Source organism: Aedes albopictus, chromosome 1 (genome assembly GCF_035046485.1).
Source record: "Aedes albopictus strain Foshan chromosome 1, AalbF5, whole genome shotgun sequence".
NCBI lineage: Eukaryota > Metazoa > Arthropoda > Insecta > Diptera > Culicidae > Aedes > Aedes albopictus.
Window position 1 is genome coordinate 229,671,655 of NC_085136.1, and position 18,326 is coordinate 229,689,980.

General features: G+C 41.4%; 1 protein-coding gene across 2 annotated transcripts in view; it reads left to right on the forward strand.

Moving 5' to 3' along the window:
• LOC109429778 (calcineurin subunit B type 2) overlaps positions 1 to 18,326 on the forward strand; it is a 37,448-nt gene that overhangs the window by 4,138 nt on the left and 14,984 nt on the right. For both annotated transcript variants that reach the window (XM_029870861.2, XM_029870862.2), the window contains exon 3: positions 16,932 to 17,230. In XM_029870861.2, the coding sequence (XP_029726721.1) occupies positions 16,932 to 17,230 (299 nt within the window). The remainder of the gene's footprint in view (positions 1 to 16,931; positions 17,231 to 18,326) is intronic.

Consider the following 18,326-nt stretch of genomic DNA (forward strand, 5'->3'; position numbering starts at 1 on the left):
AACGTTAACAGTATTTTTCAACCTTTCCTTGTGGATGCCTTCTTGTATTCAGCATATTTTCGCTGATATTATGGCAGTATTGCTATGATGATTACATCATCTGAATTAGCTCAAACATTAATTTGAGATGCTTCAGTTTGATGGATTACTTAGGTAGTCCAGTTCATGGATATCTTGATATAGAATTGCACCTAACCAATCTCTGCATGAGCAGAATTTGTCATGAGTTGACTGATTGGCATGTGTCAGATGAGGAGTCTCCACTTTTGAGTGTTCCTTCGCAAAATTTGCGTATTCAGACGTCCCTGCTCAACGAACTAGGGAACCTGTACTAATTGGTTGCGACCACATTTTGTGGACAACTCGCTTCCATTGCTACTCCAAGAGAGTTTCATTGTGGTTTTGTACCTACAACGCCCTCCATTGTGGTATACCACAGCTATTGCTTTGAAAGTAGCTTGTCCTCTGCGGTCTGTGCGGACTGCAAGAGGTATTCCTGAATGGAACTCTGATCTGTTCAAGTTCAATATATCTTCGAATAAATCATTCTTTTGTATAGTTACAAATCTCTACTTTCCGCCTGAGAATTATAGCTATATAATCGACTTAGTGGGCCCTAAAAAGCTCTGCTTAATTCAAATCTCCAGGAGGAAATGGGGTTTTGTCCTATTTTTCTCCAGAGGGATTTGAGTATTTCAAACATGTGTTGAACTCTTGTAGTTTTCTATGGGGTATTTTCATGGCGTGAAATTACTGCACAGTGTTATCCCGAAAGGGTGCGTGCGTTGTGTAAAGATGGAATGAGTTTCAGATTTATCTGGTTACCTCGTTCTTTCTGAAATGCTTGAGACGCATTGTCGATTATCACATCTGTGATGTTCGTCTGGCTGACATGCCTATTCATTAGGCCGTCCCTTATTTTGCAAAATTTAGAAATGTTATAAGTTCGTGAGTGGAAAATGATCGTTTTAGCTAAAAAATGATCGGGTCAAAATTTGAAGTCCGTATCTCAAGGCTAAGTGGTCCCTCAAGGGGCCTAAAGTTGTCAAAAATGGTATGGGACCAAAAAAACATGGAATTTTTTTCGACGAAACAAATACGCTATTCCACTAAAACCGGTGATTTTAGGACCCTAAAGGGCCAAAAATGTGCTTAGATTTGCGATATCTCCACTCGTTTTCAAGATATTGACAAAAAACCACTGAAAAATCAGCATTTTTGACCATTTTTTAGATTCCGAAGGAAACTTACCCTATTTTGTTCAATAACTCAAAAACGAGTAAAGATATCGCAAATCTAAGCACATTTTTGGCCCTTTAGGGTCCTAAAATCACTGGTTTTAGTAGAATAGCGTATTTTTTTTGTCGAAAAAAATTTCATGTTTTTTTGGTCCCATACAACTTTAGGCCCCTTGAGGGACCACTTAGCCTTGAGATACGGACTTCAAATTTTGACACGATCATTTTTTAGCTAAAACGATCATTTTCCACTAACGAACTTATAACATTTCTGAATTTTGCAAAATAAGGGACGGCCTACTATTCATGTGAACTCACATGCCTCCCAATTTGGGATGTCCACAGTGGCTCTTTTACACAAAGTTGTATATGTTCTCAAGGAAGTACTCGCTTAAACGCAGATTTTGCTTGGGTTATTTCTTGAATCAATATTCAACCCATAGGATGCTTTCGATGCCGTGCCTTTTTATGTCACATTGAAAGTCGCGTGACGTCACAAGCTACCTCCAATGAGTTATAGGCTCTCTCTACGTTTATGCGTTTTACAGTGTCCTTTTCGGGGCACTTATTAAACCCGTTGTGGTATGGGCTATGAGCTCTCGTTGCGCTTATGCGTTCATTCCCTTTTCTAGGGTACCCCTTCCTATTTCATCACCTTTCCCTTTCCTAATCCCATTCCATCCCTTGTCCCATTCTCCCTCAGGTAAATGATGAAATAGGCTTATATGTATGGCGATGGCACAAATGTCCCAAATGGAGGATAACGTGCCTCTGGAGCCGGCCTTCTGATACCTGATACCTGAAGCTTAGAAATATATTTTTGCAATCAAAAGGTAAATTGGTCGAACAACATCTGAATTTACGACTCATGGAAAATATTTCGTTTTACCAAATCAAATTTGAAAGATTTAAGCATTTTATGGTAGTACAGGGGATAGACAAAATGATCGGGACTGGCAAAATTTTCAATTTTCATAAAATGTTCAATTAGCTGTAACTTTTCGAAAAGTGCATCAAAGATTCTCAATTTTTTACTGGAAGTTCATCAAGTAGTTGTATATCAGTGGTCCAAATTAAGAAAAGATCGGGCCATTCTCCACGAAGTTATAAAAATTCTTGAAAAAGGTAAAATTATCCGATGGCCAACTTTGAGTTGTTATATCTCCGGATTCAATAATTCGATTGCAATGAAATTTTGATCATTCATGACCTATACTATGAACACTGGAAAACATTTGACTTAACTTTAAATTTTTAGCAAGAGAAAAAGTTATAGCGATTTATTTTTTTTCACGATTTTTCAGTAAATTGTTTTTTTTTAAATATGCATTCTATTACTTTTTCAAATTAATGGCGACTATGTTGTTTACACATTATATATAAGTCAATTAGAGGGAAATTAAATGAACTATAATTTGCATCTTGAATTTTGAAACGATGTTGAAGTTTTGGATAATTTGGTGTTTTATTAGAAAAATAATTTATTCGCTATAATTTTCTTCCGTGTTAAGAATTTAAAGTTAAGTCAAAGGTTTTTCATAGCTCATTATACAAGTTATGAATGATCAAGATTTAACAGCTCAAAGTTGGCTATCGAATAATTTTACCTTTTTCAAGAAACTTTATAACTTCGTGGAGAATGGCCCGATCTTTTACAAAATTGGGCCACTGATACACAACTAGTTGATGAACTTACAGAAAAATTTTAGAATCTTTAATGCACTTTTCAAAAAGTTACAACTAATTGAACATTTTTTCAAAAGTGAAAATTTTGCCTGTCCCGATCATTTTGTCTATCCCGTGAATGTCTTTTGGAGGATGACTTGTATGGGAAATATCGTACCTAACATAAATCGCTTAAAACTATCAAATTCGATAAGTTTACTACAACGCCGAGCGTATAGTAGAGCACCATCTTCGTCGGTCTTGGGCGATGTTCCTTCAGTTTCCCCGAACGTGTAGGGATCGTAGATCTTCTTCAACCATGCGCAGCCAGCGACTTCGCGGCCGCCCACCTCTACCGGGTTCTCTGCTGAATATTGTTTTCGCAATTGTTTGTTCCGACATTCGCACTACGTGTCCAGCCCACTGAAGTCTGCCGTATTTTATACGTTTCACAATATTCGCATCTTCGTACATTTGGTATAACTAGTGATTCATGCGTCTGCGCCACACTCCATTTTCTTGTTTCCCACCGAGAATTGTCCGCAGCACTTTGCGCTCAAAAACTCCAAAAGCTTTTCGGACTACCTCCTTTAAAGTCTACGCTTCGTGACCGTACAGAGCAACCGGAAGAATCAGCGTCTTATACAGAGCGAATTTTGTTTGTGTTTGCAAGTTACGGGACCTAAGCTGGCTACGCAATCCGTAAAAGGCCATATTCGCAGCTGCAATACGCCTTTTCACTTCACGGGAAACGTCATTGTCACATGTCACAAGTGTTCCAAGATAAACAAATTCTTCAATAGCATAACAACAACAAACACATTCCCATCAATCACTACCTCAGCACTAACACCACTAGGCCTGCTTCTGTCTCTACCCGCTATCATGTATCGAAATATTTTGTATGAGCCGTTAATTTAGATATTGTTCGACCAATTTACCTTTTGATTGCAAAAATATATTTCTAAGCTTAATGGCTTGCAGTCAAAAACGCCCAAAATCGCATATCTTGCCCTATAAATTGAGGTATAGCTCAAAATTATTGCGTGCTGCAGCAAATCTGAGCCCAGATTTGGAATCAGCGGCCCAAAATCTGACAGAGACACAAGTTTGGTCTTTAGACAGACCAAAAGTTAATGTTTGTTACGCTGTGCTATCAATGAGCTTGAAGAACAGTAAGGCTGCTAGACATGACGAACTCCCGGCAGAACTTTGTGGGGAACACAGACTGAAGCTCGCCGAGGAGTAACACTCCCCGATTAGGAGTACAAAATTAGGTAACGTATTCTAGATTGAGACCGTTGGATGAGTCGACGAATACCAAGCTGGTTTCCGTGAGTACGGATCAACGGCGGATCAAATATTTACTCTGCGATAAATCCTTTATGAATTTCGGAAGAACATATACCTTGCAGAGCCACTATCTGTTTACGATTTAGTAGAAAGAAATAAGTTGCAGCAGAAACTGGCAGAGAACGGTTTTCCGACGAAACTGATTAGGCTGATTCGTGCAACACTAGATGGATCGCATTCAAGTGTACGGGTTTGACCGTGTAGCTGCCGGCTTATAATAGCACTACGGACCACCTGTTCCGGGGGTAAAAGTCCAACAAACAGGTTACCCCAATCCAAGGTGTCAGGCGACCAGTGCTGAGGGATGAGTGGGTTTAAAGATGCTCGATCGTTAACGGAGCCCGTAACGTGGGTAGATCGCCCTCTTGGGTTGCGTTGCGGCGAAAGATCCATCAAACCGAAATCTAGTGTCGTCCTATTTTTCAATTTTGGAATATGTGTTCTGGTAATTTAAGGAATTATAGTATTTAGTCCTTGCTACTGGTGTTTTTGTGACTTCCAGTTTTTAAAAAAACTAAGTTTACCAACTTTACTTTGCATATAGTTAAAAACCTTACCATCTGAGGCTAAACTCAATGCAAAGGAAATCAAATTGGGGTAGGGATCCGTGTAGGGTAGGGAACCACTTGGGCAGCGGCCGGCATTTTGGGCACTCTTCGTTATAACTCAGTCAACTCCAAACCAATTGACTTGCAATTTTGTACACGGCTAGATACTATACGTATCTAATCGCGTTCCAAAAATTCTGTCAATTGGTTCAGAATTGGCTGAGTTATAGCAGAAAAGTGCCTAAAATAGGACCCCTGCCGAGATGGCTCCACTTCCCTATGTACTAACTCTTCGAAGACTGGAAAGTGCTAGTACGCAAGGAACATAGTAGAATCTTTATTACTGAACATATGTTCCATTATTGAAATAGTACTGCTGCTAATGTTAAAACCCGGGTTCTAAACTTCTTACTGGGGAGAATTTAGCGGTAAACAAGGGTGATGCTAGGTTTCCGATGTATGGCCAATTATCAGTGCTCTTGTTTTGTTTTCTATAAGAAAGAAATTTCTATGAAAACAAAACAATAACTGTATTAAAATAAATACTTTATTGTCCTTCAATGACAATTCAGTAATGCGACATGCACTAACTAAGGACGGCTGTTGTCACAATTGATCTAAAAACTGGTCGCAGTGACAGACCCGAACAGGAATAAAAAAAGTGTACGGGTTGTGGATGAGATTTTGTCATCCTTGCAGGTTGGAGCAGAGTGATGAGTTGTTGAACTTGGTGAATGGTGGTCCTAATGGCTCGGAGAGCTGGCGTGCATAGGAACAGTATCATCGTCGCACGGTTGCATATGCTCCAAGGTTTTGCGAACGATATTGATATCATCCGAATTGATCGTCGAGTCGTGGAAGCATTCGTGCCTTGTAGATAAAAAAGAGACAGTAAGAATTGGTCTCACAATCAAAATCAACAAGACGAAGTACTTGGTTGCTGGTGGATAACGAGGCAGCTGCAAATAAGACTTTCTACGGCCTCCATTAACCAACTAAACTTCAGTCGCCGTCGCTGAGCATCTTCTCTCTTGATTGCGCTCTCGTATAGAACCGGGCAAGAGAATGAATAGTACATTTCGGAAAGCGTTCCTGAGCACGTCGCTTCACGATGTGTTAGGCACCCTACACACTATTCAAACCGTTTGACCAACATTGCCACCGCCCCCTGGTTGGTCGAACCAGCGAATGTTTCTGCAACCGTATGACGAACTGCCAAATCGTGTTGCACCAACATGTCACTTTGGTTGCACCAACATCATCCCCCATTTGAAATCGCACTGTGTTTGTGCAACAACAATAGAGTTAAAAAACTATAGAGGACGAATGTCGCTGCTGTTCCCTTTGTTCTCTTTCGCAAACATCCCGGGTATCTACCTGTCAAACTGCATACTTTTTCGCTTTGACATTTATATCCCTGCCTATCCCCGCCAGCAAAAGATGTTCCGGCAGCGACGCCAGCGACATTCTTCCTCTATAGTTTATTACCTCTATTGCAACAACACTACACACGGTACGATCGGTTTGTCAAACATTGGCTCCGCCCACCGTTGGTTTGAGTAAAATCAAACTGGTTTGATTTTTGCCGACCAAACCGTCAACCGTCAAATCGGTTTGACGAACTGCCAAATCGGTTCGTCAAACAGCATCACACACGGTCAAACACAGCACCAACTCAACCAGCAACCAGGGGGCGGAGTCAATGTTGGTCAAACCGTTTGAGTGGTCTGTAGGGTGCCTTATACTCGTCGAGTGAAGCACAAGCTGAGTATAGTCCACTCAGTGGTTCGCGATGAAATTCCAAACTCTAGAAGTCCTGTAGTTTTCAGATGGAGATAAAATAAATTGGTTGCCTTCATGCTGCTTTCACTTTCTACTCTATCAACAGAATGGTATGATGATGAGCACGAGACTGTTGTTGTTGTTGTTCCTTGTTCCAGTCCGATTGAAGGTCCGTTATGAGTTGCCGTTCGCCGATGTCTAAGTATCCAGGTCCGTTAGCTTCGATCAGAAGAGGGTCAGTAGTGTCAGTCGCTCTCGTTGAGAATGCAATAGAACAAAAAAAAAATACCAAGTGGTGACTGGGAACCAAACCGTTTGCTTATGAAGCGAACGCGCGGTCAACTAAGCCACTAAGTAGTGTTAGGCTCTGAGAACAATACTCGGCGGTAAAGATGGAAAAGGCATTTGGCGGGGACGCATAAATCACGAGAAATATCAAGTATATAACGAAATTGATATTAGCAAGCTAATCAAACACAGCAGGTTGGCCTGGTTACGTGGCAAAGACGCTGGTAGAACAACAGGCGAAGATAATATTCAGTAGAAATCCAGGAACAGGCCGGTGACTCCGTGACAGGCCGCGTACAAGATGGCTGTTTGCGATTGAAGAGGACCTTAGCGCAAGAGCACTCAACGACCCGGGACACTGGAAGCATTTGGCACAGAAACGAAACGAGTCCAGTACTGTAGAGAAAAACGCTTCATTCTGCGTAGACTCGAATAATAGGTCACCAATTTATCGTACATAACTGACCACTGTTAACCCATGTGTGCAAAAGTTAGATGAGCACATACCAAACATTGCCCGTTAAGATGTCCTACATCGAATTAGTAGGTATTTATACCGGGAAAAACCTGGGGTATTGCCCCCTAAGGATTTTCCTTCAAGTTCATGGGTTTTCTATTACATACATTGGATTTTATTGCAATTTAAGCTTTCTGATTGTTCATTTAGTCCCTAGCCTACAAAATAAAATAAGGTTTCTTTTGGGATCTCAAAAAAAAAATGAGAAAAATGTTCGATCATCGGTAGTTTTTTTTATCAATTACTCAAAAATGATAGGAGAGAACCCTTAGGAGATTTTGTGGTTGAATCCTGAAAAAAAATCTCAGATGACTTCTTTCATGATTTCCGAGAGGAATCCTTGTAAGAGTTCTCCGAGGAATTTTGGAAAACTTGGACCATTTTTTTCCCAAAACAATAAAAAAAACCAACGGTTCCTCCAGTAATTTGCCTAATTTTTAATTTTTGTGATTCCTCGGGAGTTCTACCTACGATTTGTTCAGCATCTTTTCGAAAGACTTCTTCAGACTCAGAATCACTCAGAAGACTTCTTAGATTCCTGTAGACATTGTTTCAATGGTTCTACAAGGGATAATACCAATAATTCTTACAGGAACTCTTCCAAAACTCTTCCAACAATTCTTCCATAAACTTTCTGCTGAATAGATTCCTAAACAAATCTTTGCAATTCAATTTTCAATCCTTGGAAGAATTGCTGGTGGAATCTATGGAGCGTTTTCTGAGAAACCTAAGGATGAATTCTAAGTTGATTTCCTGGAGTAGCCTTCCAAGGTTTCCTGGTAAACTTTCTGAACAAAACTTTGGATAAATCCAAGGAGAAACCCCTTCAGGAGTCATTGGAATAATTTCTGAGGGAGTCCTGGACGGAATTCCTGAAATTATTCTTGCTAGAATTCACAAAAAAAACCCTGGAAGGTTTTCAGGATAAATTTGTGGATGAATTCTTTTAGAAATCAAAGGGTTTTTTTCGATGAATTGCTGCTGGAAGAATAAAAAAATAGAAAATGAAAATCTTGCTGGAACACTTCTAGATGAACATTTGAAAAGGGCCTTTCTGCTTTTTTTGTAAACAAACATGTTTCTGTCTCTGTAGGGCCCATCTGCATCCACCCACGCACATCAACACCCTTAACAAATAGCTTGAAGAACACTTTCTGATAAGGGTGTTGATGTGCGTGGGTGGATGCAGATGGACCCTACAGAGACAAAAACATGTTTGTTTACGCAAAGCAGATAGGCCCTTTTCAAATGTTCGTCTAGACTTGGAATTTTAAGGAGAATCTTGGAAGATACACTTGAGAAATTAATGGAGAAATTCCTCGTAAACAATCCCTGGCATATATTTTAAGGAATATTTTAAAAAATTTCGATAGTTTCCTTGAGAAATTTTTTGAGGAATTTCTTGTTGAGAGAATTCTTGAAGTACTGCTTCGAAGAATCTTAAGGGAAATTGTAAAATTGTAAAAATTATTTAATTCTTTGGAGGAGCTCGTGTAGTAATCTTCGAAGAATATACATATATTTATTTGCTTTACATAACTTTAGTATAACACATAAGCTAGAGCGGTCGCCATAATACTCAATTTACGGCTATCGCTCTGCATCCCCGATCACGCCCAATGTTCGTCATATCACGTTCTATCTGATTCACTCTTCTTGCCCGTTGCGCTCCTCGCTTTATTTTACTAATTGGATCTGAAGAGAACAACAATTTCCCAGGGCTGTTTCCGGCATTCTTAAAACATACCCTGCCCACCGTATACTTCCGGGTTTAGCTACCTTCTGGATGTTGGATTCGTGGTAAAGTACAGCAAAATATTTGAAGAAATTCCTGTAAAATTTCTTAATTTTCTGGAAAAAAACAGGAATTACTTGAAGAAATTCTTAAAGAATCATTGGAAGAATAAATGGAGAAATTCTTACATAGAAAGTAGTTTGTAGAAATCTTTAGAAAAAATCCTGAACAACAACTAGGAACATTTTGTGAAGGAATCTTTACAAGAAATCCTAAATAATTATCTGGAAGAATTCCTGGGCAAATCCTCAGGAGAATTCCTGGAGCCGGGAAAAACTTGAATATTAGAAGACATAGAACATTGTTTATTTGGCAAATTGCGTCAAATTAAGAGATGAAACTGGAAAAAGGTTGGAGGGGTTGTACACTAGACACGACCGCATGTCTAACGTTGAATAACGCCCGTTTATGCATTAGTTTCGGAAAGTCTCTTTAATAAAGACAAATTAATCAATTAATCAATCATTAGTTTCGGTTATTGAATGCTGTATTAACTTTGATAAAGACTGAGATGTGAAATTTTGGTTTGGTTTAGTTTGATTGTAGACGGCAATTGATAGTGGAGTTTATTATTTATCATTATTTTCGATCCGATTCATTCTTTATAAACTTTGCCGTTCAATTTGAATAGGTCGTAAGTTTGCTGGGTTTCCTATACAGATAAGACCTATTCAAGTCGAACGTCAGAACTATTTAAACCTGTGTACTAGCCCAGCACTAGGTTTTCTTGGTTCACCATTTATGGGCAGCCCAGGTACTGGTAGTCGTAACTAGTTTCTCTTTCATTAAACTATGTTGTTGCTCTCGAAATACAGTGAGTCAGTTTGTAGAATAATTTCAGCGGGCCAACTGTAGTTTGCTAGACCTTTCAATTTCTTTGGATGCTAACAGGTAATTATTTTGCGAAGAAAATTGATGCAGATTTCAAATCCTCTCGCACAATTTCTCCGCTTTTGCAGGTTCATATAAAGAAATTTAGAATGGACGCGACAAGATTTGTTCCGCGTAGTAGTCAGTTTTAAAATGTTTCCATAAACTAATTTTTCAAAACCATTTAAAAATCGTTACCTATAACAGAATTGTTTTGGTAACCATTCATTTTATAAGAAATTAAAAAGATGCAATCTAACAGATCATTCAAAAATGCAAATCATGAGGCTTTTGCTAATTGGTGGACTGGAATTACCAATATGTAATTATATAACTAAGAATTTCTAGATATCATACAGTTTTCTTCAAGATTATGTGGCAAAAATGGACATAGAAATGTTTAATTTTAGCGGACGGAGAAACTGGCTCGCTCCCGCTCGCCTTCTATGTGATTCCCTCGACGGGTCAATTAAGAATAATGGAAGAAGAGAAGAAGCAGTTTGCTTTTATACGGCACAATGGCCTGGCTTCCCCTCTCGAACGTGACTGGTTAAATGTGAGGGGAGTAAAATTCAACGATGCCATACTAATTTATATGCAATAATTTATTATAGCGGAGTATTAAAATATACTAAAATGATTATTATTAGCCATTTCCAAATCAGTATATAGGCTTAGGATTAACCAATATTATAATGTTTAGTAAAGATTGACACTATATAGTACAAACGTCATGTATTTTCGACCGAAATTTCTAAAAATTACAGATACCTATTTGAAATTCTAAAATTCTTATTGAATTTTGGCAACGCTGGTTAACATTTTCATTTTCCAGCAAACCTGCCATTTTTCAAAGTTGAAAAAATTTAAGCAGATTTATTATGCGCGCATACGTTTATGCTTTTGTCACCGTACACTAAATTCTTTTTTTACACGACTTTTTTTTACGCGATTTTATTTTGCACGACTTTTTTTACGCGATTTTCTCGAAGTTACGCGACTTTTTTTTACGCGATTTTGGTCATTTGCGGAGGGCAAATCGCGTAAAAAAAATTTCCTTTGGATTTTTTTTGCGCGAATTCTCGAAGTTACGCGAACTTTTTTTACGCGATCTTTTTTTGCGCGAACGCATCCATCGCGTAAAAACAGAATTTAGTGTATCTTGAATTTAGAATAGATTCGACATCAAGCGGTTAAAATATTCCCAGTTGTTGCCATGCCCCATTCGCTACCGCACGGGGAAAATGCTAATAAGCCACCGCCGCTGCTGCTAGGTTGCTGGCGGTGCTTGTACCGCGCTCGGCGGTGCTCTCGAAGTAGGTTTCAAGATGTTTCACTTGCGTGTCTTCAATTTCTAGTGGCATTCGAATCAACTCTTACGTGGAATTTAAAATTGTAGCCCTAATAAGGGCTGTTTAATTTTGATTTCACAAAACCAGACCGCGTTGCTGCCGTGTCGTCAGCGCCCATCCGCTTCCGAACTGGGGAAATGATAAATTATTCCATTACCGCCGCTGCTGCTCGGTTGTCGTCGGCGCATCCGTCCGTCCACCGCAATCGACAGCGTGAAACCTGTGCTGTGAGAATGCTGAGCGAAAATACAAACCGAGCTGTGCTCCTTCGTCTCTGATCCGGTGAACGACTCCGCTCGAGCTGCCGCGCGCGAAGACGCACCGCACCGACCACCGCGCTCGGCTTGCCAAAGAACACTAAATGAAAACGCAAACGGAGCAAACTGCACGCACAGCTCTCTGCCGATGCGTTCCCCTCGAGGTGTTGATGAAGAATGAAGGAAGAGGGGAAGAAGAAATAGCTTTTATACTGCCATGCGCTCGACGGAAAAGTCCAAAACTGCGCTCGAACGTGATTGGCTGGATAAACATGGGTTCACTTTTCCTAAATTTTCAATAGTTCGCTGTTGAAAATCAATAGTTGTTATTAATTGACATAATTGCTGGAAATATTTGCGTCTGATCGGTACTAAAATTTTTAAAATTCGTTCATAAATGACTGAGTTATTAGCGTTCAAAAGCTGACCACTTTTCGTGACGCGACCGATTTTTGGTTTTTCTGAAGTTATACCCCTATATGTTGCCGAAGGACGTTATTCAACGTCAAAAATCGCATTCTGGTGGGATTCGAACCCATGACTCCGCACTCGCTAGACTGGCGCTTTAGCCAACTAAACTACATATTGTCGCGCTTATCTTTTATTAGAGTCCTGCGGCGGTCGTACGCTCGCAAGGCATACCGCCGCATGACAGTCGCAAGGCAAAACAAAAGAAAAAGTGTTCCCGCCAAAAACAAAAGCACGTGGGTTTCGCGAAGTGACAGATGTTTTTGAATGTATTTGTGACGAACGGCAAGAGTGGCTCAGTGGAATGAGTGTTCTTGCTGCCAAACCCCATATAATAGAATTATATACTTTTAAATCTGGTGACGCTGTTATGATTAGTGACGGTCGCGCTTATATCAGAAGCCAGAGGCAGATAATCGCCAAATTCTGATTTTTCTTGAGAGGCATAATAACAGGTAACATTTCTGCGAGACTTTGACTTTTAGTCCTGGGCACCCACGGTGGTGCAGATTGCCGAATTGAAAGATTTCCACCCTGGGCGATTGCCAGCCGTCGCCTTGACCTGTGGCCAGGTCAAATTTCTGTCGACTTGCTTGATTTCGTTGTTGAGGCTGCGCCGCCATGAGCCTCTGGGTTTGCCTCTGCTGCGATGTCCTGCTGGGTTCCAGTCTAACGCTTGTTTGTAGATTTCGTGTCCGCCCCTGCGTAGAGTGTGGCCGACCCACCTCCACTTTCGCTCCCGAATTTCTGTCGCTATCGGCTTTTGATGACATCGACGATGGAGCTCCACGTTGGAGATCCAATTGTGAGGCCACCATGCACGAATTATATACCGCCAAGTATACCGCAGGCATCTATTGATGAAGACCTGCAGCCGTTGAGTGTTCTCCACTGATAACCAGGTTTCACTGGCGTATAGCAGCACAGATTTCACGTTTGAGTTAAAAATTCGGATTTTGGTGCGTCGGCTAATCTGGTTGCTTTTCCATACATTTCTTAAACTTGCAAAAGCAGCCCTCGCCTTCTTGATCCGTGCACCTATGTCGATCTTGGTGCCACCATCGGCCGCCATTTGGCTACCAAGATATTAGAAGCTTTCAATATTCTCCACTGATTGCCCAGCTACCGTAAAGCTGGAAGGGTTGACCGTGTTTACATCCAACGATTTGGTCTTGTTGACGTTGATGGTAAGACCTGCCGCTGAGGAGCGATTGGCAAGATCATCGAGCTTGCTCTGCATATCAGAGCGCCGTTGAGCTAGGAGAGCAACGTCATCAGCCAGTTCGAAGTCATTTAGGTGCTTCATAGTAATGGGTTGCCACAGCAATCCACGATTTGGTTCACGGTCAATCGCACCTACCAGGATCTCGTCGATTACGATGAGGAACAGTAGCGGTGATAGTATACATCCTTGCCTCACTCCAGCAACGACCCGGATGGGATCGGACAAAACACCGTTGTGCAGTACTCTGCACGAAAATGTTCTGTACTGCACACTAAGATTTTTTCGCCGAATCTCGGCAAACTGATTGCCGAGATTGGCACCGCTGAGTGCTCGGCAATCATCTCGGCAAAAAATAGATTTGCCGGGAACCTCGGCAATCACAAAAATTGACAGCTGTTAATATTTTGCCGAGATTCTCAGCAAATATACCCGAGTAGAGGAAAAGAGCTCAATAATAGCATATTTTGATATGGAGATCAAAAAGTGATATGGGTTTGATTGACATAGGAGATAAAAGATCTAAAAATAAAATCAAAAATTTACTCCTGGAACATCATCATCAAATCATATTTAGATTTTGTAAGATCTAACCAATAGCAGCGAGCTATTCGTATGATCTTGAAATATCAAATTTTGATATTGTTCAGATGTTCCAGGAACATTTTTTAGATATTATTTTCAGATCTTTTATCTCTTATATCAATCAAACCAATATCATGTTTTGATCGTCGGTATTTTACCTCTACCCGGGTATTTGCTGAATTCTCGGCAAACAAAGTTTTCAGTGGGAATACATTTGCTGAATCTCGGCATTTTTTTGTTTTTTTTTCAGTAGAAAGAATATTTTTAGCTTACAAAGAAACACAGAGAGGTTTTATCCTCGTATATGTATTTAACATTTTTTTCCAAGGGAATGTTTTTCAAAATAATCAATTGGTTGCTGGTGGTTTCATTCTCTTCCATAAGCAAACACACTGAACTCCCAGCTGCAACTCCCAAAATCGAGCAGCTCCTCGAAGGGCAGCAGCAAAAAGGTCCTAAAATAGATTGAGGGGATATGAAATTCAATAGCAATAAGTTACTTACAGAAAGTTCTTACATTCTTACAAATTTTCACTTCGTTTGAAAGATCACTACTTTATTTATTATTCATGTAGCACCTTCAGCACCACGTAACATTGTTTTGTTTTTTTTTCTGGAAGGCTGCAAAACTGACAGTTGTCTTGCTGAAATTCGGTAATCTCGTTTGCTGATTTCAGTAAAATCTGTGTTTGCCGAAAGGTTCAGCAAAAAATGCTGTCAGTTTTCGTAGTTTTCAAGCAACTTGCTGATATTTCGGTAAAACGTTTTGGACAATCTCGGCAAAAGCGAGTTATTTGCTGAAGTATCAGCAAAATCTTGAGTTGCCGATTGAAATCAGCTTTTTTTTCTGCCGAGCTCAAGAATCATTTTTAAGTGTGTGTGCTTCAATGAGGCCGATGATTTTCTCAGGGACACCCTTGCGCCTGAGGGCTTCCCACATGTTTCCGTGATTGAGACGGCCGAAAGCTTTTTCGTAATCAAAGAACATCAGGTAAAGAGACTCTTGGAATTGCTCCAGAATGATACGGAGCGTGACAATATGGTCCACACAGGTTCGTCCGACACGGAATCCTGCTTGCTGCCGTTGGAGAGTTGCGTCAATCTTCTCTTGTATCCGGTTAAGGATCACTTTCCAAAGGACTTTGAGAACGATACACAGTAACATGATGCCTCGCCAATTATCGCATAAAGTCAGGTCACCCTTTTTGGGTACCTTTACTAAGACGCCTTGCATCCAGTCGGCCGGAAATGTCGCGGTTTCCCATATGTTGCAGAATAATTGATGCAGTAGTTGTGCGGATACTACGGGGTCAACTTTGAGTATCTCTGCTGATATGCGATCTACCACTGGACCCTGTTCGATTTCATGCTACTGTTTCTATCTCCTGCACTAATGGAGCTTCGGTGTTGACACGGGTAATGCGTCGAACCCTTGGCGGATCATGCTGAGGTGTTGATGGCGTGACCGACACCTGAAAAAGGTTTCCAAAGTGCTCGAACCAGCGTTTCAACTGGTCAGCCGGGTCGGTCAGTAACTGTCCAGACGTGTCTTTAACGGGCATCGTAGCATTCATCTTGGTCCCACTAAGGTGGCGTGAGACATCGTAGAGCAGACGGATGTCGCCTGTGTTTGCGGCTTTCTCGCCTTCGTCGGCTAGGGAGTCCGTCCATGCTCTTTTGTCCCGTCTACATGAGCGTTTCACTTCCTTCTCGAGAGCCGAATAGCGATGACGGGCTACGGCTTTGGCTCCTCGTGTTTTCGCTCGCTCTATCGCGGCTTTGGCGTTCCTTCGCTTCTCTATCTTCCTCCAGGTATCATCTGTGATCCACTGCTTTTTTCGGGTGCGTAGCTCACCTAAATTATTCTCGCCGGTGGCGATGAACGCGTTCTTGGTGGCGCTCCATTGATCTTCTACGCTTCCACCTTCTGAAATATTTGCAGCACGGTTCTCTAGCTCAGCGTCTTCCAGTCGGCGTGTGTTGAACCGGCGCTCGATTTTCTCCTCCTGTCGCTGGATCCTGGCAATACGCAGTCGGATCTCGTCGATTAGGAGATGATGGTCGGACGCAATGTCGGCGCTACGTTTGTTCCGCACATCAAGAAGGCTCCGTCTCCATTTTCGGCAGATGCAGATGTGGTCGATTTGGTTTTCCGTGACGCCATCACGGGAAACCCATGTCACTTTGTGCACTGGTCGATGAGGAAAGAGCGATCCCCCAATCACCATATCATTGTTGCCACAAAACTCTGCAAACAGCTCTCCGTTTTCGCTCATTTCTCCGAGACCATGGCGTTTCTGCGAGAGTCCTTTGGAAAATTCTTGAGAATTTGCTGGAGGAATTCCTGCGAGATTATTTAATAGAATTCATAGAGGAATCCTTGAAAGATAGCTTTGTGGTTTTCTTGGAGGATTTTTGGGAGAGATCGATGGATTAATTTCTGGAGAGATTCTCGGAAGAATTCTTAGAGAAACTTCTGCAGGAATCTTTGAAAACATTCTTCTTCTTCTTAATGGCTCCACGTCTCCACTGGGACTTGGTCTGCCTCGCTTCAACTTAGTGTTCTTTGAGCACTTCCACAGTTCAATTAGAAGGGCTTTCTTTGCCTGCCATTGCATGAATTTGTATATTATGTACACAAGTACAATGATACACTGTGCCCAGGGAGTCGAGAAAATTTTCCCGACCGAAACGGGAATTGAACCCACCGTCTCGGGATTGGCGATCCATAGCCTTAACCACTGGGCTAACTGGTTTGGAAACAACTCTGGAGTAATATTTGAAGATGGACAATTTCTTTGTGAAATCCATAGAAGGGCTCTACTGGATGAATTCCTTTAAAAATGCCAGCGAAATTCCTGGTGAAAAAAAAAGTTACAAATGCCGAAATTACAAGTGCGAAACCATGGGTCCAGGCAGCTTGAACTACTGTAGCTTTTGTGTTGTGTACGTCAATCTAACATTCTACCCAATGCTTTTCCTCTATTCCAGTTGATGCCGATGAGATCCGTCGTTTGGGAAAACGCTTCAAAAAGCTTGACCTGGACAATTCGGGCGCGTTGAGCATCGACGAGTTCATGTCCCTGCCGGAGCTGCAGCAAAATCCCCTGGTGCAACGCGTTATAGACATCTTCGATGCGGACGGAAACGGCGAGGTCGATTTCAAGGAGTTCATCCAGGGCGTCTCGCAGTTCAGTGTCAAGGGCGATAAGCTGTCGAAACTGAAGTTCGCCTTCCGAATATACGACATGGATAACGATGGCTTCATCTCCAACGGGGAATTGTTTCAGGTGAGTAAGGGAACGGGTTTGGGAGGGGCACGACGAGATACAGGCACGCGCTCGTATCAACCAATGGGGTGCGCTAAAATTAGTTTAGTCGCGACAGATGCTACTATTTTGCGCTGGTACAGAGCCGGTGGTGGCAGTGTAGAACGACTGCTGAGTAATGTTCGCACTATGCAAACCATACTCAAAACTCATGCACGGCTTCTACTCTGAAAACAGTACCGTTCGTTGTGATTTTTTTTGCAAAGATTATTCAGGGATCAGGCGCACGTGATGTGGGCTGGGTGAGAATCTGAACGATTCTATAAATATAAAGTGCGGTTAGTGTTTGTTGTTTGTTTTCCTTGTTTTTGATTGCAAGTCAGTCATCTGAAACTAGCCTACCTGCTTTCTTCGCTTTGGCAGGATTTGTGTTAGTAACACCTGTTTGATGAATGATTTCAACCCTTTATTTCCCATCCCACGGATAAGGCAACGTTTAACGATTATATGTTCATTTTTGACATACTTTACTTACATGATACTTGATAGGCTACAACTTGTAGCGGTGAGTCTACGCCGAATAAAGCTGGAATAAGGTCTAGGTCCTGCTTCCCGTCGACATGAACATTTAGAGCCATTAGGCCCTCTACAACTGCAAAAAGCTAACGTGTGCGAGGCTTTCCACGAAGCTCCTTCCCTTCCTGGTTCTCTGTTGAATATGGCTTTAGCTTGTCGTTTCTCTGGCATACAAGCTACGTGTCCTGCCCACCGCAGCTTGCCGTGTTTTATTAATTTCACTGTATCAATCTACTTCCCAAGTAATCAGGCTGCTCAAGCCGTAAAGCAGACGCTCGTGTCGTGTACTGAGTATACGGAGTACACGCTTTTTATACACAGCGTGAAGGTGGTGTCGCTAAAGGTGGTCGAAGATTCGAGGGTTGAAGTCAAGGTTGAAGTGGACAAGCGTCCCAATAAAGCCAAAATGGTAGGTATTAGCTACAATGCAACTATATTGCGGCCCTATCCCACTTTTACTCATCTTCAATTATACATAAAGAGTAATATGTACTCACTTTATTTACACTGTATTTATGCATGCATTACGACTTGAGCAGCG